Below are 26652 nucleotides of genomic sequence, written 5' to 3' on the forward strand. Positions count from 1 at the left end.
CTATTATAAATAAATTCTCATATAGTTAAATTGCATAAAATTAGCGAAATATTTATCTTTTAAAAAAATTCAACATTGGCCAATTTTTTTAGGAAAACTTTCTTATGCAATAATACCTCTAACATTGATTTTGATTTATCAAACGTTAATACTCTTGTAAATGGATAGTCATAAAATGTTATAAAAGGCTTGTTTGTGAATTATATATTGGGCCGGATTTGCATGCACATCTCTCCCACTACCCTAGGTAGATGGTGCCGACCATTTGACCTTGCAATCGTGGCCGTCCGATTCTCATAGAACCAATGGCCACAAGCTGGGTGGTCCCGCTCTTGCACGCAATCATTCCGTCCTCTTTCTCTTCCGTATAAAAACAACTCGAACCAGCTAGACAAAACCCTGCTTTTTTCCTCTCTCTCTTCTCTGAATTAACTAACGCAACACACCGCGCTCTCTGCGGTTCCTTGCCACTGCCCACCGTCTCCGAGTCGACTGCGGCCTCTTTAGATTCCATCTCCATCTCCCCTCCCCCCACTCCTCCGAAACCCTAGCATTCTTCGCGACCCGCAACTATCATGGCGGCGCCGGCTCTGTGGCAGCCACTCGACGATGGTCTCAGAGAGATCTGTGGTCTGTTGGAGCAACAGATATCGCCCAATTCCGATCAACAGAGGATATGGCAGCAGCTTCAGCACTATAGCCAGTTTCCTGATTTCAATAACTATCTAGCTTTCATTCTTGCCCGTGCTGAGGTAGTTATTCCGCCTCTTTTCCTTTTTGTTTTTCATTGCATCTTGCGTGTTTTGTGTTTATGCGTTTGTTCATTCTGGTTTTTGAACTTATGGTGTTGATTTTGTTCCGGTGCTTGATCATACTAATTCATGGATGAAGAAAATACTATATTTTTTCCATGTATTTTCCACTTTTAGTGCTTTTCGAGTTCCTGTTGGTATGTCTTGGTCCTTGGCTTTTTAAAAGATACGTTTGATCTTTGTGGTCTACTGGTATCTGTTTGTTGAACGCGTGTTTGATTCATTATCATGGTCCGTGACTTGTCCAGACTATGTCTCAGTTATCCGTTAAAGAAATAAAAGTTCGGGTAGGCTACATGGTGTGAAGTTGGGTCCAAGGCCATCCCAAAATAATTAGACAACTTAGTAAGCCTCTTGCCCAACTAATAAACTCAAAATCTTGATACTCACTGATCCATGTGGGACTATTCTTTAACACATGGATCATCTACCATCCTATTGTATTATTTGGCTTCGCGGTTGATTGCTTGGCCTTATTCAAGTATTTATTCATCATTTTCATTCATCTCCTACTTGTCCTTCCAATTGATATCGACAAAATCCTTTTGTCTGGTGCACCACTAGATGTCTCTTGACCATATGCTAACCATCTGAAACGATTTTTTTTTTTTTTTCCTTTTCTTTATTTGATTCTGCTCCTATTTGTTCCCTTGGATTACTTTTCTGATTTTATGTTCCATAGATACTTACTAAAAAAGGTACTAATGTGATTTGATCAAGTATTGAATGTTAGCCGTATGGAGGATCTGTTTTTGTTCACCACATCCAAGTCATGACTCAAGTGCATATATGGCTTTCTCCTGGAAACTCTCTCTCTATCTCTGTGCCCTCCCTTTTCTCCGTTGGTCTGGGTTAATTATGATAGTCACAAACATGTTAAGAGGACAATCAGTTTCCTATTCTAATATTAAAACTAATGATGAAGGTTTTGGGGTAAAATAGAGAAATATGCTAAATATAGGTAACTTTAACTATTTTGAATTTTTATCTAGTTAAATGATAAGTGAAAGAGAGGTTTGCCACTGAAGGAAGCAAAAACTAAATATAGTTCTTCGCTTTCTCCTATATTTTAAAACCCACTTCATCTTTCATCCAATCATATACCAGAGAGGTTGTCTGGACATCGGTTCACTTTATTTATATGTGTAGAGCAAGAATAAATGGCAAATATAGGTCAGTGTTCTTCAATCCTGAAGACAATGATCAGCATATAGAAAACTATTCATCTAGGATATGCAGGAGACTCAAAACATATTTGGTGAAGATAAGAAACATTTCCTAACAGAAAAAAGGAAAATGCAAATATTTAGTCTGATCTTAATTTCAAGTACATGTCAAAAGATTATTGGTATGGCTGTTTTTGGTATTTGATGAACATTTAAATATTTGAGTTGCATAAAAAATTCTTAGAGTGGAAACTGTGATCTTAGGCACTAATTTCCTGCATCATAACTATTTATCTGTAATCCACAAAAAAATATATATTATTTACTCTGTATTTCTATTTGCAGAGTGAACATGTGCCTTTTGCTACTTCATACAGGGTCAAACAGTGGAGATTCGACAGGCAGCTGGTCTGCTTTTGAAAAATAATCTAAGAACTGCTTATAATTCTCTGGCTCTTGCCAATCAGCAGTACATAAAGTCAGAGCTATTGCCTTGTCTGGGGGCTGCTGACAGGCACATCAGATCCACCGTTGGGACAGTTATTAGTGTTGTTGTTCAACAAGGGCGAGTATTTAGTTGGCCAGAGTTGTTGCAAGCCCTTATGCAATGCTTGGACAGTAATGATGTGAATCATATGGAAGGTGCAATGGATGCTTTATGCAAGGTACGACTGCTATCTATCTTGTCATCTTGATCTGTTAAATTCCGGAAGAGAGGACAGAGAGGTTTAGTGTCAAGCATGAAGGTGCTTACTTTGAGGTTTGTGTTTATGTGGATTGTCTTCATCTATATGTTTGCAACATTCATCTGAGTTGACTCTTGAAAGTAGTTAATTTTCTGATTATCTGTCATTTGATGATCTTTCTTTCACATATGGAAAGTATATGTAATTTATTTCTAGATTTTGCCCTTGTATCATTGTGGAAGTCGTGTGCGCTGTTGTGACAAGCGACCTGAGTTCCAAATTTCCATTGCCCCACATGAAACCACCCCTTTCCAAAATCGTGTGATCTGTACAAAAATTTAAAAAATATGTACATATTGCTGTTTGCTAACATTTACTTGTGAATTTTCTTTAGGATTTATGAATTACTCGAGTGAGTGTTTGCTGTAGTTTCTTCAATTTATTTTTATCTATTACCACAAAGTTATGTACAGAAGCAAAATTCCTTTCCTTGTTTTTTTTTTTCTTTCCTTGAATTGCTTTGTTCTCTTTTGTTTTGTGGGCGTTGTTGACAAAACAAGATCAAGGGACTGATGGAACAGTCCAAACATCCACAATAGAGAGCGTAGCTCTCTGGTTTCACGGCGAAACGAAACACACGAAGAAATCCAAAATTCTTTCCGTTAGGGATTTTCCCCCTTTCATTAAGTATATATCCTTTAGGTTTTCCTGTTACAAAATGGCCCATGGGCCCAAGACAATACCCCCTCATCCCATTAAGCCTAATCAAATAACCCTATATACATATCCCAAATTATACAACAATTATGAATATAAATTATATTTAATATACATTTTAACATATCCTAACATCCCCCCCCCCCCCAAATTGATGATGGTGAGTCAACCAGCAACAATTTGCCAACCAAAAAATTATGTCGGGATTGAGACAATGCTTTGGTGAAGACATCGGCCACTTGAAGATCCGAAGAAATGTACGGTAGAGATATTACCCGACACTCCAAATTGTCGCGGATGGAGTGACAGTCAACCTCAATATGCTTGGTACGCTCATGAAAAACCGGATTGGCTGCAATCTGTATAGCACTTGTATTATCTGCATGAAGCGGTGTAGAGGAGGGCTGAGAAAACTGGAGCTCAGCAAGAAGACCACAGAGCCAAATAACTTCCGAACACGCAGTAGACATAGCACGATGCTTGGCCTCGGTAGATGACTTGGACACTCGATCTTGTTTCTTACATTTCCAATAAATCAGTGCATCGCCTAAAAACATACACCAGCCTGTAGTAGATCGACGGGTATCGGGACACCCTGCCCAATCAGCATCACTGTAGGCAACCAGATATAGTGCGGAGCCAGTAGGAAAGAATAAACCACGAGCAGGGGAGCGACGCAGATAGCGGATGATGCGCTGAACGGCCGCAAGATGAAGGTATCGAGGAGATGCCATAAACTGACTGACCTTATGAACAACATAGGAAATGTCCGGGCAAGTAGTAGTCAAGTAGATGAGACTCCTGACTAGTCGTCGATAGATAGTCGGATCATCAAGGAGTCCCTTCATCTTTCCGATATTTGACATTGACCTCCGTAGGGGTAGCCACCGAAGATGTGTCCTCCAACCCAGCGAGTGTGATAAAATCTTGAATATACTTATGTTGGTTTAAGAAAATACCTTTGAGCGTGTGATGGACCTCCAACCCTAAGAAGTAGGTGAGGCGTCCAAGATCCTTCATATGAAAAGTGGCATGCAACACCTTCTGAAGGGTGGGAATCAGTCCAGAGTCAGTGCCAGTAATGATGATGTCATCCACATAAACCAAGAGAATGACAATGCCTGCAACAGACTTATGATAAAAGAGGGAGGAATCATACTGACTCTGGGTAAACCGGTGGAGGATAAGAGTGCTATGAAATTTCTCAAACCAAGCCCGAGGGGCTTGTTTAAGCCCATACAAAGGACGTCGTAGCTTGCAGACGTGATCAGGAGAGGATGTAGACATACCCGAGGGAAGCTTCATATAGACATCTTCCTGCAGATCACCGTGGAGAAAAGCATTCTTCACATCCATCTGATGCGATGGCCAAGATTGAGAGGCTGCAATGGCTTAGATAGTACGGACTGTGGTCATCTTGGCAACTGGGGCAAAAGTTTCCTCATAATCAATCCCATATTCCTGCCTGTTCCCCAGGGCCACAAGGCGGGCTTTGTACCGATCCAACGATCCATCGGAATGCAACTTGACAGAGAAGACCCACTTACTTCCAAGAGGCCGAATAGTAGGAGGGCAAGCCACAATGTCCCAGGTGTGATTCTCCTCTAGCGCTTGTAGTTCAGTTTGGATGGCCTTTTGCCAACACACATGTGCTATAGCCTGTTTATATCCAGAAGGAATGGAAATAGAAGACAAAGTAGCTACCAAAGATACAGGGGAGGGAAAACCATACTGGTCAGGAGGGTGAGAACTACGTGTGGATCGACGAAGATGGAGGGGAGCAAAAGCAGAGGGAGGATCAGGAGCAAGCGCTAGGTCAGAAGGGGAAGAGGGCAGCGAAGCAGTGGATTGAGGCTCATCAAAGCTCGACAAACTAGACAAAGAGGTACACAGAAGTGTAACTTGAGAGGGAAAGAAATATTGGTTTTCAAAGAAGACCACATTTTGAGAAATACGGACTCGACGCGCCTGAGGATCATAGCAAACATAGCCCTTTTGAGAACCGGCATACCCAAGAAATGCACACATAACGGATTGAGCTGTAAGTTTATGTCGTTCATGATCAGGTAAATGCACAAAACAAACACAACCGAACGTCCGAAGAGCTGTGTAGGACGGAGAATAACCAAATAATTTAACAAAGGGAGAGACATGATGCAAGACAGGCGGTTAATTAAATGGACGGAGGTAGAGAGAGCTTCACACCAAAACCTAGGAGGAACGGATGATTCAATGAGAAGGGTGCGGACCATATCAAGAAGGTGACGATTTTTGCGCTCAACAACACCATTTTGTTGGGGTGTCGAGGGACAAGAACGTTGAGAGATAATGCCTTTGTTTTGAAGATATTCTTGGAATTCTGCCGACATGTACTTGCCCCCAGAGTCAGAGCGGAGTACTTTAAGGTGAGCGGAGAATTGGGTTTCAATGAGTGCAAGAAACCTCTTAAAAATGACAAAAACGTCAGACTTAGCTCGTAGGAAGTAGACCCAGGTAAATCGACTAAAGTCATCAATAAAGGTGACAAAGTACTTAAAGTGTGCATGCGAGATAGCAGGAGCAATTCCCCAAACATCACTATGAATAAGGTCAAAGCAGTGGGAAGCATGCGAGGCATGATGCGGAAATGATAGAGTTTTACTTTTGCCAAGTTTACATGATGAACAGTCAAATAACGTGTCACGAGACGTACAATCTTGATTGCCTAATAAACCCGATTTAAATAATGTACGAAGTACAATCGAGTTTGGGTGGCCTAGACGTCTATGCCACAACTTAGGGCCAAATCCAACAACATTACAAGCAAAAGAAAGTACATGAGAACGTGGAATAACAGTGGATAGAAAGACTTTAAGTGGAAATAGCCTGCCCACTTTAGGCCCCTTCGCGATCACCTTCCCTGACGCTTGATCCTGCACAACATAGCCAAAGTGAGAAAACTGAACATTACAGTTTTTATCAACCAATTGACCAACAGACAAAAGGTTTGTCGACAGGTCAGGAGACACAAAGACATCAGCTAAAGATGGAGAGAGATCACCAACAACACTGATAGGCAGAGTGCTGCCATCAGCAGTGTTGATGTGCAGATTGCCATCATACTTTTGGACATTCGAAAGAGATACCACATTGTTGGTCATGTGGTTAGAGGCACCAGAATCAAAATACCATGGGTGAGTAGAAAGGTTCTGTTTACCTGAGATACCAAAAGTAGAAAAGGCAGAAATGATCATCTGTTGTACCATTTCAGGAGTGAGAGTGGTGGAACTGGCAGGTGCTGGTGGAATAGGAATGATAGGGACCGAAACGGCAGGTGGCAATGTGGTAGAACTAGATGTACCGGTGGGTGCATGATAAGCTGTAGGCTTCCTTCGTGGAGGTCGTGTAGGGCAAACGGTGATGTGATGATCCGACTTCTTACAGTAGCTACAGAATAGAACCGACTTCTTGGGGCAGTCCCGAACAAAGTGACCATAAGCCTTGCAGTGGAAGCACTGAACAGAACTGGTGTCCCGACCCTGAGGCCTTCATTGTGCTACATAAGTTACAGGAGCCGAGAGATCATCCTGAACGCGAGGTGCCATGCTAGCCTGAGTAGTAAGGCGCTGCTCCTCCTGGAGAAGTTCACTCAAACAGGCATCTAGGGACGGCACCGGATGACGATTCATCAAATGTGATCGAGCAATCTCAAACTCGGGACAAAGCTTCATCAAGAAATGATCCCGTTTACTGGTGTCATGGACAACTTGCACAACAGAGAGAGCAGCTGCAGGGACATCCTCGTAAACAATGTTAGTGTAGTCAGCCCATAGATTTTGGAAGCCCGAGAAATATTCTTCAATTGAACGACTGCCTTGGGTGAAATTTGCAAGTTCATATTCAACTTCAAATCGACGGGCCGTGCTGGTTTGACGATAAACTTTGTGGAGGTAATTCCACATATTGGCGGCAGTTTTGTAGGGCCTCAGATTTGGGACTAGGTGAGGCTTAAGTGATCCAAGTATCCAAGTCATGACTCTAGCATCCATGATGATCCATTTTGACAATGCGTCAGCATCGCCAGGTGCCGGATCACTCCCATCAATATGACCCCATAAACCTCTTCCCTAAACAAATAACCGGAACTGAAATTCCCAAGTACCGTAGTTCTTGCCCGTGAACCGAATAGGAACGAAATCGGACTTATCTGCTGACATGATAAAATTGAATCTAGCAAAATTCCTGATGCACCCCCGCAAGATAAGAAATTCCAAATATACCCCCACTTTTCGGAAATTGCAAATAGACCCCTACACTTACAAAAATCCAAGAGTTGCCCCCAAGTTAACAGAAATTTGAATTAGACCCCCAAACTTTCAGAATTCGAGAAGCACCCTCGTACCTTCAGAAATGCCAGAATGGCCCCCCAAGCTTTCAGAAATTGCAAAGCGGCCCCCAAGCTTTCAGAAATTGCAAAGCGGCCCCCAATCTGTCAGAAATTGCAAAGCGGCCCCCAAAGATTTTCAAATTGCAAAATGACCATATGCCAATTAATCACCCGAAACGAACGCGCGGGAGAATTTTTTTTTTTTACATTCGTTCCCCCTTCCGGCGAGTTTCCGCCGAGAACCCCGTCCCGTTGCAGCTTCTCCGGCAACGAAACCACCGATGGAGCTTTTCCGTCGACGGAACCACAACGTTTCCGAGCTCGAAAAATACTTTCTGACAACCCCTTTCGTTTCCCCTTCCGGAGAGCCCTCTACGGTTCGTTTCCCCTTCCGGAGAGCCCTCTACAGTTCGTTTCCCCTTCCGGCGAGAACCCCCTTCCTGGCAACGGAACCCCCGTAACTCGTCCGGCAACGGAACCACCCGACAAGTATTTCAAACAGCGCCCGAAATCAATGCCGAAAACGAAGAGGAAAAAAATTGGTCGGACAACGCAGGTCATCAGACGAGAAATACGTCGGGGTTACTCTTCAGAGCTCTGATACCATGACAAAACAAGATCAAGGGACTGACGGAACAATCCAAACATCCACAAGAGAGAGCGTAGCTCTCTGGTTTCAAGGTGAAACGAAACACACGAAGAAATCTAAAATTCTTTCCGTTGGGGATTTTCCCCCTTTCATTAAGTATATATCCTTTAGGTTTTCCTGTTACAAAATAGTCCATGGGCCCAAGACAATACCCCCTCATCCCATTAAGCCTAATAAAATAACCCTATATACATATCCCAAATTATACAATAATTATGAATATAAATTACATTTAATATACATTTTAACATATCGTAACAGTTGTTTCCTAGAACTCCTATCTTTATCCTTTCCTTCTCTTTCCCATCTCATAATTTTTCTCGTAGAAAAATTAAAAAAGGCACATCACTCTCATTGAATAATATTTTAGTTGAAATATCGTTTTCTTTAACTTGTGATATATATATATATATATATTTTTGAAACTATGCTGAATTTTGTTAAGAGAAACTCAAAAGAGCAGATTACAAGGGGGGAAGCCTTCCCAAACAATGAGAGATTGCTAAGAGGTAGCCAAAAAATTGGCTGATCTAGGAACGAAGTTCCAATTACAAAGAATGAATGACACAATGTCAGCAAGACAATCAGTGATAGGCCAGTGGTGCCAAGGGGGGGAACTATCTTTTGAACACCAGCTGATGACAGTCTTTGACTCTCCTTCAATAAACAACTTGCCATAAAGACACTCGTTGAAGATTTGGAGGCCGAATAGAAGAACACTCACTTCAATAGTATTTGAATCAACAATGCCCACCGGCCCTGCATAGGATAGAATAGGGTCTCCACTGCTGTCTCTTAAAACATTACCTGTTCCAGCTGGTCCAGGACAACCTAAAGCACTGCTATCAAAATTGAGTTTGATGCAGTCGCAAAGGGGAGGATCCTAGGTGGCCATAATTGAAGTCTTGCAAGGACCCGCCATATGCGCGGTCAAACCCCAATTTTCTCGAAGGGAAATACCCGATAGAGAGGCAAACTCCTTTCTGGCATGTAACCAACTCGAGATAAGACCCACTTCATGAGAAGCCGTGTTTACCATGGTGCTAGCATTGAAGTTGAATCTTCGGTTATTATGTTGGCGCCATAAGCACCATGGGACATGCGCAAGGCATGCCAAGAGAATTAACTTGCCCAACCTAGGAAGGTGGATCCCCTTAAACCATCTCATAGGTGCCAAAGAGGTCCTGATGTAGCCCCATTTGGAGTCCAATATTCTGAAAGATCTTCATCCAAACTTGCCAAGAACAATCACAATGTAATAGAACATGGTGGACTGTCTCGTCGCACACACTACAGAGGGGACAAGTACGATCGGGGGCTATGTAGCCTCTGCTATGGAGGTTGTCAGAGGTGAGGATCTGTTCCCTGATGGCCGTTCACATGAACAATTTGATTTTACTAGGCGCTGAGAGCTTCCATGCCAAGTTTACCTTGTGTTCATGCTGTAATTTTGATCCTGATATGAGAGTAGGCGGATGCAACTATGAATCGGCCATTAATACTGGGCTTCCATGTCAGTTTATCAACTGCATGCTCACGGATAGTAATGCTGCTGAGTTTAAATATCATGTTTGAACTGAGTCATAAATAAATGAATTTGTTTAAGACTTTTTAACCCTTCACACACAAAAAAAGGACACGTTTGATTACTCTGCTTTTGTAAAGGAAGGTGTGTGGTTGTAATCCTTTCTTTATGTTCATTATATTTTATTGTTTTGGACGCAACACGTGGTAGTAGACTTATATGTGGTTTTCACCCTCATCCACTTTCCCCTAAATAATAAACTTAAGATAGTCTATGGTCTTAAAATATAAAGCATCAGTGCAACCTCATCCTAGAACTTCTTTTGCTTGGTGATTCATTTTGCCGCTAATGAATTTTCTGGCAAAGTTTTATTTTAGTAATGTTAATATCTGTAAAAGTATGAGATTGAAGAATGGGAGAACAGAGATAAGGAGGAGAGAGAAGAAGAGAGCAGCATTAGAGTGGCTGCTCAATGTTAGAGGTTGAACTAGATTCCTTACAACTTTATATTACTTGAGTAAAAGAGTGACAAAAATGACAGCAATGCGCCATAGTACATGTGTCCATATGACACTGAATATAAAGTCATAAACTAAATACAAAAGGACAGACTTATAAACTAACTTCCTATACTGCTGTCTGACCATTGGGGTTAAATAGCATAAGGGTAGAATTACCAAAATACCATTAATCATATTTTCTAACAATATCTATGAATAATTCTTTATTTTTTGTTTGTACAGGTTTTCAAAGAGGATTGATTGTAATCACTTATATAAAAAAAGGGATTGATTGTAAGTTAAAAGAATGGGCTCAAGTATACATCATTCAGTCATTGGTGTGAGAATCAAATTGCCAGTCATTCACCCCTACATTCCAATGGCATACTATCTCATTCCATTCATTGCCTTCCTCTCACTTGATCTGTGTTCTATGGCTTTGGTTTTTCTGGTTTGCTGTTTCTGGCAATCTGTAATCCTATATGTACACTTTGTTCTTTGGGAATCTCTTTTTTGGAAAATCACATTTCTCATTGTTGTAAAACAAGAAGCAAAATTGCCTGATTGATTGTTTCTAATTATCTTGTGGATATGTTAGTTTAGCCTGAATGTTAGAAACAGTTTTCACATGAGAATTGCTGTTGTAATCATTTAAAAAAAAGAAAAAATGATATACTGTAGTGTTTAATTAATGATGTAAATAATTGATCAAGCGGCATAATACAGATTTGTGAGGACATCCCGGAAGAGCTTGATTCTGATGTACCTGGGCTAGCTGAACGTCCAATCAATGTTTTCCTTCCTAGATTGTTCCAGGTGAATAAAGTTTTTATGTTGTAGTGTGATGTTCCTTCTTTTATTGATTTCTTTTGATTCTGAATCTCCTCTTATGGTTCCTCTTTTATGGCTTGAATCAGTTTTTCCAGTCACCACATGCTTCACTTAGAAAGTTTTCCTTGAATTCCGTGAACCAGTTTATTGTTGTGAAGCCAGCGGTTGGTACACTTTGCCAGTATTTTCATTTTTATTTCTTTCTTAATTAATTTATTTTTACTGCTTATATGCCGTTTACTTCAAGTTGTGTGCTTGCTTAAATGTTCATTGTTCTATCTTTCAAATGCAGGCTTTGCTTCGATCTATGGATCAATTCCTCCAAGGTTTATTTCATTTAGCTCATGACCCTGCTCCAGAGGTGCGGAAATTGGTAAGCACAGTTGCAACATTTATGTATGATTGGTTAACAATCCATTCTTTTTTGGTATGTTGCTCTTCTGTGAAGGTCCTCCACATGGTTTTCAGTTTGGGAACTAGATAGTTTGTTGTATTTTGAATGTGCCTCAATATTATCTTCAAGTTTGCAGCTTATGTCCTTTATGTTGTTTCATCCTATCAATTTGGCTGAAACTCCCAAAATTTTTTCATTTGGATATTTTACTTGAGTAAGATAAGTGATGTTGTGCTTTAGTTTGAAGTGAGTTGGTGGAGACATTTATGACTTGTGTGGGCTAATGTGGGGTGTATCCACTGATAGTGGCTGATGCAGAGGTTGTAAATGTATCTGCCAGTAGTGGCTGATGCACAGGAGCTAAATATGGGATGTGTCTGCCAATTGTAGCCAATATGAAGGCTTGTACAGATTATATCTGGTACCTGGCAGGGTACTTGATACTGATTTGAAAACCAAAGGCAGATACATTTAAAATTTCCATTAATGGTTAATGTTGTTAGAACCTATCTTGCTATTAATTTCATTTTCTCATTTTCTTTTTGAGAAAATAACTTGGGGCATGAGCACACCGACCTATCACAATTCTGGAGTCCCTTTCAATATGGATAGGGCTGCAACATTTGTCATGGTAAATGCGTAGGCCGTGGAGAAGACCAGCAAGCTCGGCGGTTGTCGAGTCAATAATTTCCCAGGGGGCCAGCAAAAGAGATAATGTGGGAGCCAACGGAGTCCTGAATGACGCTACCAAAACCAGCCAAACCAGGATTCTGAGAGAGGAGCCATCGAAATTCATCTTGAGAGTGATGGGACGAGGAGGCTGCCACTCCTGTATGATGTGGGGGGGGGGGGGGGGGGGGGGGAGGGAGGGAGTCCGAAGCTGGGCCAAACAGAACCAAAACCAATTGTCCCGAATAGATGAACCAATAAACGGGGAAAAATCTTTTAGTATGAAGCCAAAAGGAGATGTGACCCGAGATAGTGTTAGCAACACGATCAAGGACTCAAATTTCCCGTGGAAGCGTCTAGAATAGAGTTGTTTGTGCTTTTGATAAGCGGCAGCTGATAGGGATTTTATGGCCATATCTGATCGAAACCATTACAAGTTATAGAGTGTAGCTTGCACAATAATTAGTCAAAAAGACAAAAAACTAGAGAGAAGAAATTGTTAGTGTTTTTTCTTCTAAAACTTCTAATTGGTTCAATTGAGAAAATCTGAAGTGATTATGAGATATTGATGATTATTGATTTCCTTGCTTATCAGTTATCATCTTTAAATTTACTGTAGGATGTTGTAACACATCATTCTTTGTTAAAGTTGAGTGCAGGTCAATCTTGAAATGACTTGCCAAGTTAGGAGGCTATTTCCGAACTAATAACTATAGGATTTTTCTTAAGACTAATCTATACGGGGGTTTTTCCCATGAACACTCTGAACAATGTGCTTGAGATGTGGACAACACAAAAGTGTAGAAACTAAACAGGCATAAATTGGCCAACAGTGTGGCGTCTGACTTTGATACCATGTTAAAGTTGGATCCAGGTCCATCCAAAATGGTAGGAGTTCATTTTCCAACTATTAATTAGAAGATCTTTCTAAGCACTTATTCATGTGGGATTATTCCCACTAACAAATCTCATATTACAAGTGCACAATTGGTGGAAATGATTTTTTTTCTCATTAGTTTTTTTCATTTTTAGTTGAGGGGTTGACTATTTGTTTAATTTTTGGTCATTTCTTAAGTTAATAATTTTGTAAGTATTAATGAGGTTGGTCTTTCTTTAGGATTGTAAGAATTTTCAGCTAATGAAATATTTTGCAGTCAGAGTAAAGCCACAAAGTAATTCTTTGTTTCTATATTTTTTTAGCATGTCTAATGTCTTTTACTTCTGTCATCTTTTTGTGTTTGTCATAATAGGTTTGCACTGCATTTGTTCAGCTGACAGAAGTTTGTCCTTCTGTATTGGAGGTTGGTGCCTCTTTTATCTTGTGCATATTTCTTTTAAATGTGGCTCATTCTAGTGACGCCTTTGTTTATTATATCTTGTATTATTTCTTTTTATTCTTCTGTTCTGTTTATTCCTCATAATGATTCTTTTTCTTGCCATAGCCCCATTTAGGAAATGTAATTGAATACTTACTTCAAGCCAATAAGGATGCGGATGATGAAGTTGCACTAGAAGCTTGCGAGTTTTGGTAGGTGCATGCCCTATGTGTCTTTCAGTCTCTAGTTTAGTGATTCCTTTTTTTTTTTTTGAAATTAGGTGTGAATTTAGTGATTCCTTTCTTGCTGTAAAAAGAAAGAAAATTTCTAACGGGTGCATTAGTTTTCTAACAGATGTGGTAGTGGCAATGGGATCTTGTTACGCATGTAAATGTTGAATTTGTCAGAATATGCATCCTCTATATGTGACTTGCCCATCGAAGACCTCATTAAAAATAAGAAGTCTAGAAAAAGTTTAGTTTTGATCTGTTTCACGTCAAAAAGTTTAGTTGAGTGGGCATTGGCATGTTTAGAGGAACTAGGAAAAACTTGTGGTCCTGACATTTGAATTTACCTTAGTGAACATATTTTTGCTTCCATTCTGCCGCAATAAAAAATATGTCCATAAGCTATTTTGTGAAAAAAAGAAAAGAAAAATGTCTGTAACGATTATGGTTAATATATGATGAAGCTGGGTTTGGTTAAATAAACTTTCATGTCATACTTCATGTTAAAAGTGAAAAATATGCAGAAAATTGAGAGCGAAAGAGAGAAAAAGAGAAGATAGGAGAGTAAGAAGAGGCTGCGTTGAGGAGCACAGCTCTTGTTGGGTCTGAATCCAGACCCCAATTCTTCGTATAACTCACTTAAATTATCATCATACAAAAAGACATGCCCCTCTACACTAATACACTTGTACACTTATATCTCCCTAATTACACATCAGAATGACATGAAAATTTAAGCAAATAGTGCTAACATAAGACACTAGCTAACAGCTAATCTAAGAGGGACATACCAGAGGGGGAAAGACCAAAATACCCGTCTTACATATATTTCAACACTTCATCTTTATCACAAGGAATATAGGTTGCATATGATGAAGCTAGGTTTGGTTAAATTTCTTGTCATTTGATAGTTTATCTTTACCCCTTGATTATCTTCATGGATCTTTTAATGCAGGACTACATATTGCGAATCTGAGCTGCTGCGGCCTGAGAGATTGAGAGAGTTTGTGCCACGTCTTATTCTGGTTTGTACATCCTTGTTCATGAAGTGAATCATTTTCATTATACTTTAGATGCCATTGTATTGGCTGTCAGTCCTTGCTCAGTAAAGGGGGGATGCATGCCTTTGACTGCTGATATGTGAAACACAATTGTGAAATATGAATCCGAATTTATTAATACATGCACTGATGGAACCTGAAAGTTGTGGAAGGGTGGGGTGACCAAATTTGGACAAGAGGAGAGGGTGTGGATAGTGTGTGGATGGGGAAATTCTAGAAGGGGTGCAAGATGCACTGGTTTCCAGCATTTCAGGAAGGGGGCAATTGGTGCCCTCTCCCCAGTTCTGCCCCTATTACATGAACATGCTAAGTGTAGTGATAAAACTAACAAAACTGAATGGAGGATTTATATAATTGATGCTTTGACAAGGCTTTGATGAATAGGGTGATCATTATGATCATGATTTCACTTTGCATTTGTACTTGATTCTGATGTCCTGAGACAGTAGTGCTACTAGTTCAGGATTTGCACATATTGTTGGCTTTTTATGATTTCTGTTGTTCCATATTTTTTAGGGGTCTTTGTTGGGCTGCCTGAATCTCCAAGTTAAGCCACAAAATCTATGGTTTAGTTGGAAAATCATGGTTTTGCAGAGTTGGCTTAGATTAGTTGCAGTCCTGTTTGATTTTCCATTATATTTATTCAATATTCAGCCAAATTGGATCCACTCAGCTTGTTATATGCAACTTATCTAATTTTAAGATGGCTTAGTGGGTCAAACTGAGTTTATCTTTACCTGTTTGGAAAGCCTCAACCATGACAGCATATCATGTGTACAAACAAACTTGGTCTTCTTTTCCAGCTCCAAAGCTTTCTCTCCCCAGTGCTATTGTTATGAAAGATGATCTACATTTTTTGAGAAAATGTAATGTATGTTTAGGCCAGACTATGTCGCTTTGACATCTTTTGCGTAAAAGTGTATGAGAAGGAAGTGGCAGTTAACATCCTGACCAGAAGAAGAAGAGAGAGTAATTGGATTCAGAAAAAAAGGTGTTATCCTTGTAGTGATGGTGGCAAATGAAGAAGAAATCCACATGCTGTCGGAATATTTTACAACATTTTTACCAAACCTCTTTAAACAGCAATCGAAACAGACAGAAAGATGGTCTAAAGTACATGAAGGTTTTTCATTTTTTTGGTTTTGTATTGTTCAAGAAAAAAACCAGCTACATGGCGTCATGACAGTGAAACAGGGAAGCTGATCGAAGCACGTGAAAAATAATTGCAATTGCTACATATTACGCTTGTGAATGCCTTGTGTGGCCATTGAACCAAAGGGCCAATCCACCTGTCAATAAGTTTTGGTTATAGTTTATAGGAAAGGAATGAGCTTAGAGGCTTTTTGACATAATTACTCAACTTCCTAACATTTTGCATTCACTAAAATTTACTCTATTCTCTACCTTTCAAAATGTTTACATTTTTGAATATTTTTGAGGACATGCCTTAAAAACGATCTTAGCAAGAATTTCTATTTGCTGAAGTGTTTAGATCAAATATTGAAGATATGACTGTGATTCATGGTTTTGTTTATCTGTCACGGTCAGGGGAGTCCTAATATGAGATCCTTCAGTGGCACATGTTTTTGGATAAATTCTTGGTCCATTCTGAGATTTTTCCTTTAATACTAGTACTATACATACCGAGTCAATGTTCATTAAACTTGCTTCATTTGTTGGTTGAGTCATTGGCACATCATATCTGATTCAAGGTACCATGTTTTCCAACTATGCTCCATGGGTACCAGTTTTATCTGCCATTTTCACTTTTGTAGGTTCTGTTGTCCAACATGGTTTATGCTGATGATGATGAGTCTCTTGTCGATGCTGAGGTAGACTTTTTCTAACATTTTGTGAGTAATTATGCATGTTCTTTAGAACTTTTCGAAAACTCAAAGGCATAATCACCTCACATTTCATTACATTCATGCAGGAAGATGAATCTTTTCCAGATCGGGATCAGGTTTCATTCTCTTGCTGTTCTTCTTTATTTTATTTTTTTGTTTTTTTTTATTTTGTTCGAATGGTTCCACTTTACTCATTTCCTCTTGAATGGCCCTCTTTGACATTCATTCGGAAGGGCAGGAACTTTATCCGTGTAAAGTTCTTCTTTGGGTCATTGGTTCTTCATATTCATAGATATGCACTACTTATAGTAGAAAAGGTGGAAAAATTGCCATCTCCTTTTACCTTTTTTTTAGATGAACAGGGTATCTGAAATTATGTTTTAGGGAAATTGAACGTCTCTCTCTAAGCATATACACAACTTGGAGTTTCTTCTAAGGTTTTACCCTTTCTACTACAGGATATTAAACCTAGGTTTCATGCGTCTCGGTTGCATGGAACTGATAATACTGAAGAAGATGTAAGCTCACTTGTCTATATTTTATTTAAATTTAATTTTCTTTTGCACATTTTAAAATTTTTTGTCGATTCTTCATTGTTCATTAATTGCTCTGAGCTGCTTTATTTCAGGATGATGATATTGTCAATGTCTGGAATTTAAGGAAATGTAGTGCAGCTGCCCTGGATCTCCTGTCAAATGTATTTGGGGATGAGATTCTTCCAACTTTAATGCCATTACTTGAGGTAAATGTATCATTGCTTTAGGTTTATTATGAGTTTCTGTTGCAGAAGATTCTTGTTTCGAGTTTCTTCTTGGCTGGTTCATGTGATGAAGTATTGACTGTATAAAATTTTTAGAAAATTTTTCTCCATTTTACATGTTATTCGAATCTTGTTGCCTCTTTTGATTTTTCTCCAAAGCGATTTATAGATCTTGTAATGTGTGTTTTGATTTCTACAGAGCCAGTTGACTAAAACCGGAGATGATGCTTGGAAAGAGAGGGAAGCAGCTGTTTTGGCATTTGGGGCTATTGGAGAGGGTTGTATAAATGGTCTTTACCCTAGTTTGCATGAGGTGATGTCTTGGAACTGGATTTCTGAACCTGTTTTCTTCTCTTTCTAGTATTGCAAATTATGGTTGCGCTTATAGTAAAAGACTAATGAGTAGATGTAAATCTAACAAGATACTCTTGCTTCTTTTTATGAGTTTAGCTTAAGTTGCTAATATTTGTTTGCTTTTTCTTTGCAATTTTGTTTGCGATCTCTTTCTTCTTTGTGGCTTTGTTGTATCATCACTTTTCCTAGCAAATTGTTTGATGGGCAAGAATACTGTTTTTTATATACAGATTGTTGCATTTCTTATACCCCTTTTGGATGATAAGTTCCCTCTTATACGGAGCATCACCTGCTGGACAATTTCACGCTATAGCAAGTTTATTGTTGAGGTGTAACTCTAATCCCTATCCTACAGGTTACATATGTCACATTTCTGTTATTACATTCTGTTGATCTCTCATGCGCAGGGCATTCATCATCCTAATGGTCATGAGCAATTTGATAAAGTTCTTATGGGACTTCTTCGTAGAATACTTGACACAAACAAGCGGGTCCAGGAAGCTGCATGTTCTGCATTCGCTACACTTGAAGAGGTTCTTTTGTCTAATTCAATAATGACATGATGGTTATTTTTCTAGTTTTGCTCATGGGGCATTCATTATTTTGTTTCATTACAGGAGGCTTCAGAAGAATTAGCTCCACGGCTAGAAATTATTTTGCAACATCTCTTGGTTGCCTTTGGGAGATACCAGGTGATTGTTTGTCAACTTAGTTTTTGACCATGTCATTTCTCAGGCATTTCTTGAATTCATCTTTGCGATTTTTTTTTTCTCAGAAGAGGAATCTCCGTATTGTGTATGATGCTATTGGTACTCTGGCAGATGCAGTTGGTGGAGAGCTTAATGAGGTACCTTACCTTCTCAAATACATGTTCTTTTGGAAAAAAAAAAGTCTTTTTGATTTTGGTCACATGATGGGAGGTGCAGTCTGGGCAGTAATATTTGTTTTGCTTTTTTTTTTTTGTTCCTTTCTTTTAAAGATGGCATTTGTTTTTTCTAAAATTTTATGTAATTTTAGCATAAAACTCTGGATGCTTATACCCCATTCTGATGATTTGCAGCCCAAATATCTTGACATCTTGATGCCTCCTCTTATTGCAAAATGGCATCAACTCTCAAATTCTGACAAGGATCTCTTTCCATTGCTTGAGTGCTTTACATCTATTGCACAGGTACGTTTAAGTATTATTTTGTTGTTTATCTTTCAAAAGTAATATATACAGGGATCTTTGGAAGTTACTTTCATACAGTCTTATCTTCGGATCATACTTGTGGGTGGACCTGGACCTGGAAAACCAGTTGTGCGATTCAGCCGCATGAACCACATGGACTGGGATTGCTTGCCCTTCTTCTCCTTGCCCTGACCCCAAAACAGAGCAGGGGAGGTGGGCTCCACCCCTTCCCTCCCCATTTCATTGCACATAGATGGGGAGTCCCTTTTTTATTTTTTTTATTTTTTATTTTTTATTTTAGTTATTTTCTTTTATTTAATGTCATTGCTGATTGCATCCCTGGTTTAAATGCCATTTTTTTTCAGTTGAAACCAGATGAATCTGACCTGGCCACCCGGGTTGATGGCTGTGCTGGGTCTGATAACACTGCTTTCGTATGATTGTTTTTTCTTTCAATAAAGCCACTGACCAATGCCTTTGGTGCAGATTATTTCTGTTGTCCTTTTTTTTTTTTTTTTGAATTGGTATTCTATTGTCTACCTCAATAAATGCATGGTTTATGCTGGAGCATAAGAGTTAGGAATACAAAAAGAACACGAAAAAGGAGAGGGAAGGGTAGCAGCCTTCCTTCAAGATGTTATCAGAGATTTAGGGTTGCTTGATTAAAAGTTCTTTACGTCTTTTCTTTACCAGTTTTTGTGATGTAAACATTTCTTAGATAATGTAGACATGGATTTGGAGAATGCTCTGATTTGTACAATTTTGGTTTGTACTGCCCCATCAAGGGCAGCTCTGCATCTTTTGGACTTACACCATTAGATCAGCCAACTTGGTGGCTGATTCTTGTGCTCGTGAGGGTCTGCTTGGTAAAATGACCCTCTTTAGGGTTGTTCTGATTTGGTTTTGCTTTCTTTCTCAACCCTAAACCCTAAACCCTCTTTTGCCTTTATCCTCCTTTGAAGGTTTGGCATTGCTTTTATCTCTCTTCTCTTTAATAAAATTCATTTGCCTTTAGAAAAAAGAGCTGTATAACAGAGTCGGTTTTCCCTTGATTCAGTCTCTATTTCTGTACTTAATGGTCACCACAAATGGATAATGTGGTGTGAAGAATTGTTCAAGACTCTGTTGTGCTGCAGTAGTGAAATGTCTTTACACTTCTTGATGTATTCTCTCTTATCAATTGACTTCTCTTATTAATTGATAGTTCCTTTTACTACTAATGCTCATAGAGCACCAACATATATGGTCTTTTATAAAGAGTTATAATGTTGCAACTGCGCTCTTTAGTAATTAAAATTGTTGTGTTTCAGGCATTAGGTCCTGGATTTTCTCAGTTCGCTGATCCTGTTTTTCAGAGGTGCATTAATCTTATCCGTACCCAGCTGTTGGCAAAGGTACTTGAGACTGTTTATGCATGGGATGCTGCAAATTGACTCAATCCCTTCTACCCTTGTAATAAGATGGAAAAGGACAACTTTGTGAATGCAAAAATATATTGCCGAGGGACCATTTCAAAATCCCCTTTTAACATTGCATCTGTAAACTTGTCATTCAACTAAAACCCATTTTAATTTTTAGGTTGAATTCTATTTGTTGAACCATGGTCAAGGTCTATGGGTGAATCTGGGAGGTTGATTTTTAGTACCACAAAGCTTGCTTCTTGATCTTACTTTAATATATATATATATATATATATATAGAGAGAGAGAGAGAGAGAGAGAGAGAGAGAGAGGCTATTTGGTGCGAAACATGCGAAATACTATCTCAGCCATCTGATCATGATCAACGACTATCTTGCCGTTGATCGGATGACTGAGATAGTCGTTGATTGGACGGCTGAGATAGCCGTTGATCATGATTAGATGGCTGAGATAGCTTTTTGCATGTTTCGCACCAAATGGCTTTTCGTATTGGATTTTATATATATACAAGAGTATGGACCTAAGTCCATTTGAGCTAAGGTGTTCCCAATTTTATTTTTTACCATAAAATTGAATTGGATTACTTCAAAACTGGTATCTTCTTAATCTATATTTCTTTATTATCTGATGCACTCATGTTGATGTTATTTTGAGATCTGTTTCTTATGTTTATCAAAATTTTATGTTAAAAATGAGATAATGGCATTGATGTAATTACAAGTAAAGGACATCCGGTAAATAAAGTAACTTTTCTGAAGAAGAATAAGTTGGGTGCAGCCAATGTTGGCTGCACTTGAGTCTAGCCTACTTTCCCTCATATTTGTATAAAATAAGTATATTTGGTTCAAATTTTTGCCCAGCATTATTTTAAATTGTTTTTTAATTGTTTCATTGTTAACCATCTCAACACATGAAAATTTGAAATGAAAGAATGGATAGATTATTCTGGTTTGGTTGTGAACACAATGAGCTATTTGGTTCACATAGTTTTGTTTTTGCAGTGCTTATGAATTATCGTATTATGTAATAATGAACAAATAGACATATTTATTAAAAAAACTGTATTTTTTATCCTTTTCAATTGTTCACGAGGTAACTGTTTCTCTCTGCACAGGTGGATCCTATTTCCGCTGGAGTTCAATATGATAAAGAGTTCATTGTCTGCTCTTTGGATCTACTCTCTGGACTTGCAGAAGGTCTTGGTAGCGGGATAGAGAGTCTGGTACTTGCTCATATGCCGTGGTTCATGCTATTACTTGTGCAAATTTAAATACATACACTGCTGACACTGATTTGCTTCTTAATTGTGTTATGATAGGTTGCACAAAGTGGTCTGAGGGACCTACTCCTGCAATGCTGTATGGATGATGCTGCTGACATACGGCAAAGTTCACTTGCTCTGCTTGGGGATCTTGCTAGGGTGAGTTGGAAATTTCTAGATATTAGACGAAAATGATATTCAACATTGTTCAGCCTGTCTTATTCATTTTAAATGAAGATTATCATACTTGATTGGATCCTTGGATTGGACTCTATGTGAATGGATTGCACGTCAGTCTTGACTCAAATGGATCAAGTGAAATTGCACATATTTGGTTTACTTTGTGAAGATGAGAGATGGAATTGAGGAAACAGTGTCAGAATAAGAGAACAATGGCTCGGGGTTTTAGGCATATCTAATGTTTGTAACCAACAGAGGCAAACATGAATGGAAGAGTGTTGTATTTCTTTGTTACCTGGTTTAGGCCTTTATTGTAATGTATTGATCCACATTTCTTATTATTAGCATCTAGAATCTATTTTTGAAGGTGCTATACTAGCCAGATGGGATGTTTTTAGCGTGGTGTCTTGGATTCAAGACTCACCAAGGATTGAGAGGTAGTGTAGATAATCAACAATAAACTAAAATGGTGAAATTTTCATTAAAGTGCTTAGGATGGGAGAGACCCCTCTAAAGAAGGCAGATACAAAGAGCAGTTTTATCATAATGCAACCTAATAAAAATAATATATAGTATTATTAAAAATCTAATGAAATTGTTGAAGTTGGGTCTAATGTCAATCCTAAAATGACTAGCCAGTAGGAGGGTTATTGCTCAACCTTATAAACTGAGACTTTTCTTAACATTTATCTTTGTGGGATTATTTCCACCAACAAATATACATGAATCTAGGGCCTTTTTTTTTGGTAAAACGGCTAGGGAGTAGAATTTCTTAATTTTGAATGGAATATCTGTGCATTGGGTATTTAGCTCAATGGTTGCATGGGGTTTTTTCTAGAATGAGGTATTGGGTTTGAGTCTCTCTCTAGGGTAAGGGGTTCAACATTCAAAAAAGAAAAACATATTATGTATTGCTTTGTAATTTGTTTGGCAGTTAAAAGGTGGTGTATTAATGTCAAGTGCAACATTCATAGCTGTTTCTAGTTTTTATTTTTATTTTGAAAAAATAAGAGAAAAAAATTATTTTGAAAAGAAATTACATTTCTGATCAGATTCAACTTTTTAATCATTTTTGTCATTGATGTTACTGTTTGTTATCAAAATTTCCAGAATTGTTTTAAAATTATTTTTGAATGTAAATTCCTATGAGATTTGTTTTTTGTTGGATAAATGTTCCCTTTTTATTGGCATAAGGTGAATCTATCTGTTGATTTGCATTCAGGTCTGTCCTGTATGTTTGCATCCTCGGCTGTCTGAATTTCTAAATGTTGCAGCCAAACAACTGGTAAGCAAATCTGACTGAGAACATTCAGAACCTCTCAACTATATAGGTGGTTGCCATGTTTGTCATGTCGTTGGCATTTCTCTATGCAGCTTTCTACTGAAATAAAAGAAGCTGTTTCAGTGGCAAATAATGCTTGTTGGGCTATTGGGGAATTGGCAGTTAAGGTTAGTATTAGGTGATCGTTTGTCAGACTCTCTTCTTGTGGAATTGATCTTTTGTGCTATTAGTGTGACTCTTTCTTTCTTTCTTCCTTTTTTTTTTTTTTCTGCGGAACTTTGGTAATCAGGTTCATCAAGATGTTTCTCCTATTGTGTTAACTGTTATCTCATGCCTTGTTCCGATCCTTCAAAATGCAGAGGTAAGTCGTCTCCTTTTTATTTCCATTCCTCCCTTCCACTTACAGTTTTATTGTTTAAGATTTTTTCATTACAGATTTCACTGATTTGTTTACTGATGTTGGCAGAGTCTGCACAAATCACTTATAGAGAATAGTGCCATCACGCTTGGGAGGCTTGGTTGGGTTTGTCCAGAACTTGTATCACCACATATGGATCATTTCATGCAGTCTTGGTGTTCTGCTTTATGCATGTAAGATAAATTTTTTCCTACTGCCAGTTGGTGGCTTATGATAATTGTGTTTTCATAAGTAATTGTTTATTCATTATTAAAAAAATTTACTTTTGCAGTAATAAGTTGACCACTTTATGTTTATTCCCTAAACTTGATTCCAAGGTTTGTAGATGTTATCATTGGATAATTATGGACCTTTGGCTCAATGGTCCTTAGTGTTGGCTTCAAGTTGCACCAGGATAATGTTGTCTATGTTAATTGTCATTTTTTTCGAGTCTATTAATTAGGTTTTAAAAAAGAGAATTCTTGTGTAGTTATGAGTTACTTGTGTTGAGTTGGTGGTAGAATCTCTTGGATGTTGGATGAAAGGCCTCCAACTTACAATCCCCCCTTTCAACCTTGAACATGATGTTCTTTTATTTTCCTTATGTGCTGGTCTCTTTATTTTTGGATTGCCATAAGAAGTTATTCATTTAAGTCACGTGATCCTATTTGAGATCTGTTTGAAGGTAAGGATGGTAGAGTTGTTTTGATTGGATAATGGCTTCACATGTTCAGTGATGGATTTGCTTCTTGACACAATTTAATGTAAATTGTTTCTAGTTGTGAACAAATATAAATAGTTTCTAGTTTTGATTTGGTTGCTGCATTTTAGATTTCTTTTGAAAGGTCCTGCTCCCTACCTCCATTAATTTCTTTGTCTTTTGTGCAGGATTCGTGATGATATTGAAAAGGAAGATGCATTCCGTGGTCTTTGTGCAATGGTATGTGTTCTTGTGCAATCTACCAGTATATGGCTATAGATAGCAAATAATTTTGAAAGATAGAAAAGCAATGTGAATAGGTATCTATACAATCTCTTGATATTAAATCAGCATGCTTCTGATTTTGTATCTCTCTCTTTGTTTGGATCTTGCTTTTTTTTCAAAAAAAAGTAAAAAAAACCTTGTTTTGCTGTGAATCTATTCCCATCACTTATGGTAGACATTGTTTTAACCCTGATCCACATACCAGTGTTTGGGCAGTTTATCTTCTCTTCAACAGAAGGTCTGGGAGTTGTTGTGCTCCCTGATATTGTCCCATATCTTGGGATTTTGGAGTGATTTAAGCCAAGGATGAGAATCTTCTATTGGTGGCACCTGATTGTATATGTTTCAGATAGCATGTCTACTCTGTATTATCAGTGATCAATCAAGAGGATTACTGTTAACTATTATATGTTTCTTAGACCAGGAAAACTATTTTGTGACATATAGAGAAGTGTATGAATTTCTGTAAGCTTGTGATAAGGCTCAGATAATGCTGCTGATGATTATAAAAACAAGAATACTATTGTGCACGATATTGTTTAAATTTGTAGTGAATATAAAAATAAACTGATATTACCTCAGTTCTTGGCAAAACAATAATTGAAGGAGGAGAGGATGCTTTGCTCTTACAAATGAATGTCTTTCATATTATTTGTGAAGTGAGCGAATATTTGGGTCTCATTGTGGGTTATTTGTCTGGTTTTGTCTGTGGAAATTAAAACTGTTGTGAACTTTGCAGGTTAGAGTGAATCCGCAGGGTGCTCTGAACTCACTTGTTTACATGTGCAGAGCAATAGCTAGTTGGCATGTAAGAGCAATTCTTAGACCTGAGACTGGCTATTAGGAATTGCTTATGCTTCTTTGCTTACTGATGTTTGATATTTTTTCAGGAAATAAGGAGTGAGGTTTTGTACAATGAAGTATGCCAGGTTTTGAATGGTTATAAGCAGGTAGGGACCAATCTCAGCATGTGAAAATTTAGTTGTAACTGTGTGGCTCCTTGATCCACTTGATAAATCTAGATAAAATAGGTAGGATGGGATTTGGTGCAGCTGAATGGTCTACCAACAGGTTGGGATTCTCACCAGGATTGTTACCAATGCCCCATCTAGGCCTTATAAGTTCCCATTGTGTGCTGTTAGTTTAATTTTTTATTTTTTTAATAACAGCTGTCCTGTTAAATGACATCGAGTATTTTTAATGTCATTGACAATAATACAAACATCCTGATATGATGGTGTGCAATAGATGACATGTTGATTTTCAAAACAGATGCTTCAAAATGGAGCTTGGGAGCAATGCATGTCAGCATTGGAGCCACCAGTGAAGGAGAAATTGTTAGCAAAATATCAAGTTGTCTAGTTAATTGTCATTGTAGAGGTGCTTATGGAAGTGCTACGAAGTTGTGTATATTTCCATCTTGCGGCTCTGCTGATGATGGGTGTTTGGTTTGAAGCATGCGGAAATCAAAATATGCATTACTCATAACTTCTTCGGAGCATAGCGTGGAAGCTCTCTTTGTGAACTGGAAGCAACAGACATCCTCTGCAAAAGGTTGTCCAGGGTAGCAGGTTTTCAGGTTCTTTTGGTTGGTCCAGTCCAATGTCATGTTTGGTTGTAACTGAGGGGGAGTGGGGGCTCGTCAATTTTCTTGCCTATAGTGATTTAGTTTTTCTTTTATTTGCATCAGTGGATTACCTTTTTTTTCTCAATTTCCACTGATTTGGTTGGGGCTGTCGTAGCCTTTTTTTTTGGTTCTTGAAAGGGAATCGGAGGGGAGGGGAGGGGGGAAGGGGGGGTTGATTCGATTTAGGAAGATTCATTATTAGCAAAACATATATATTACAAAGGATGAGAAGAAAGGGTGCTTTTTTAAGTATTTTTCATCAATTGAGGTTTGTTTATGTTGTGCCTGGCAACTGTGTCATTGTTGTAGGAAAATAGAAATGATAGTTGTCTGATTATGTGTTAATTTTTTTTTTTCACTTAATGTATATCGGTAATTCTATTCAAAAAGGATAATTTACAAAAAAACATTCAACTAGTTACATCATTTTGTTCATCTTTGTATTTGT

General features: G+C 38.4%; 1 protein-coding gene across 1 annotated transcript; it reads left to right on the plus strand.

The window, feature by feature from the left end:
- Positions 1-417: 417 nt before the first annotated feature.
- LOC137955817 (transportin-1-like) lies at positions 418-26606 on the plus strand. The gene is made up of 29 exons (XM_068802967.1): positions 418-752; positions 2356-2643; positions 11148-11237; positions 11339-11416; positions 11545-11625; positions 13566-13616; positions 13758-13843; positions 14814-14883; positions 16695-16751; positions 16853-16882; positions 17225-17284; positions 17395-17508; positions 17726-17839; positions 18111-18209; positions 18288-18413; positions 18498-18572; positions 18656-18727; positions 18941-19051; positions 20362-20445; positions 21587-21694; positions 21791-21892; positions 23136-23198; positions 23288-23362; positions 23485-23556; positions 23662-23786; positions 24481-24532; positions 25317-25385; positions 25468-25527; positions 25850-26606. Exons 1-29 carry the CDS (start codon positions 576-578, stop codon positions 25937-25939), a joined length of 2679 nt encoding a protein of 892 aa, XP_068659068.1. The 5' UTR covers positions 418-575; the 3' UTR covers positions 25940-26606.
- The last annotated feature ends 46 nt before the right edge of the window (positions 26607-26652 follow it).

Source organism: Aristolochia californica, unplaced genomic scaffold (assembly GCF_029961685.1).
Source record: "Aristolochia californica isolate CCGP_79_NKW_82.1479 unplaced genomic scaffold, dmAriCali1.0.hap1 SCAF_2, whole genome shotgun sequence".
In the NCBI taxonomy this organism is placed as follows: Eukaryota; Viridiplantae; Streptophyta; class Magnoliopsida; order Piperales; family Aristolochiaceae; genus Aristolochia; species Aristolochia californica.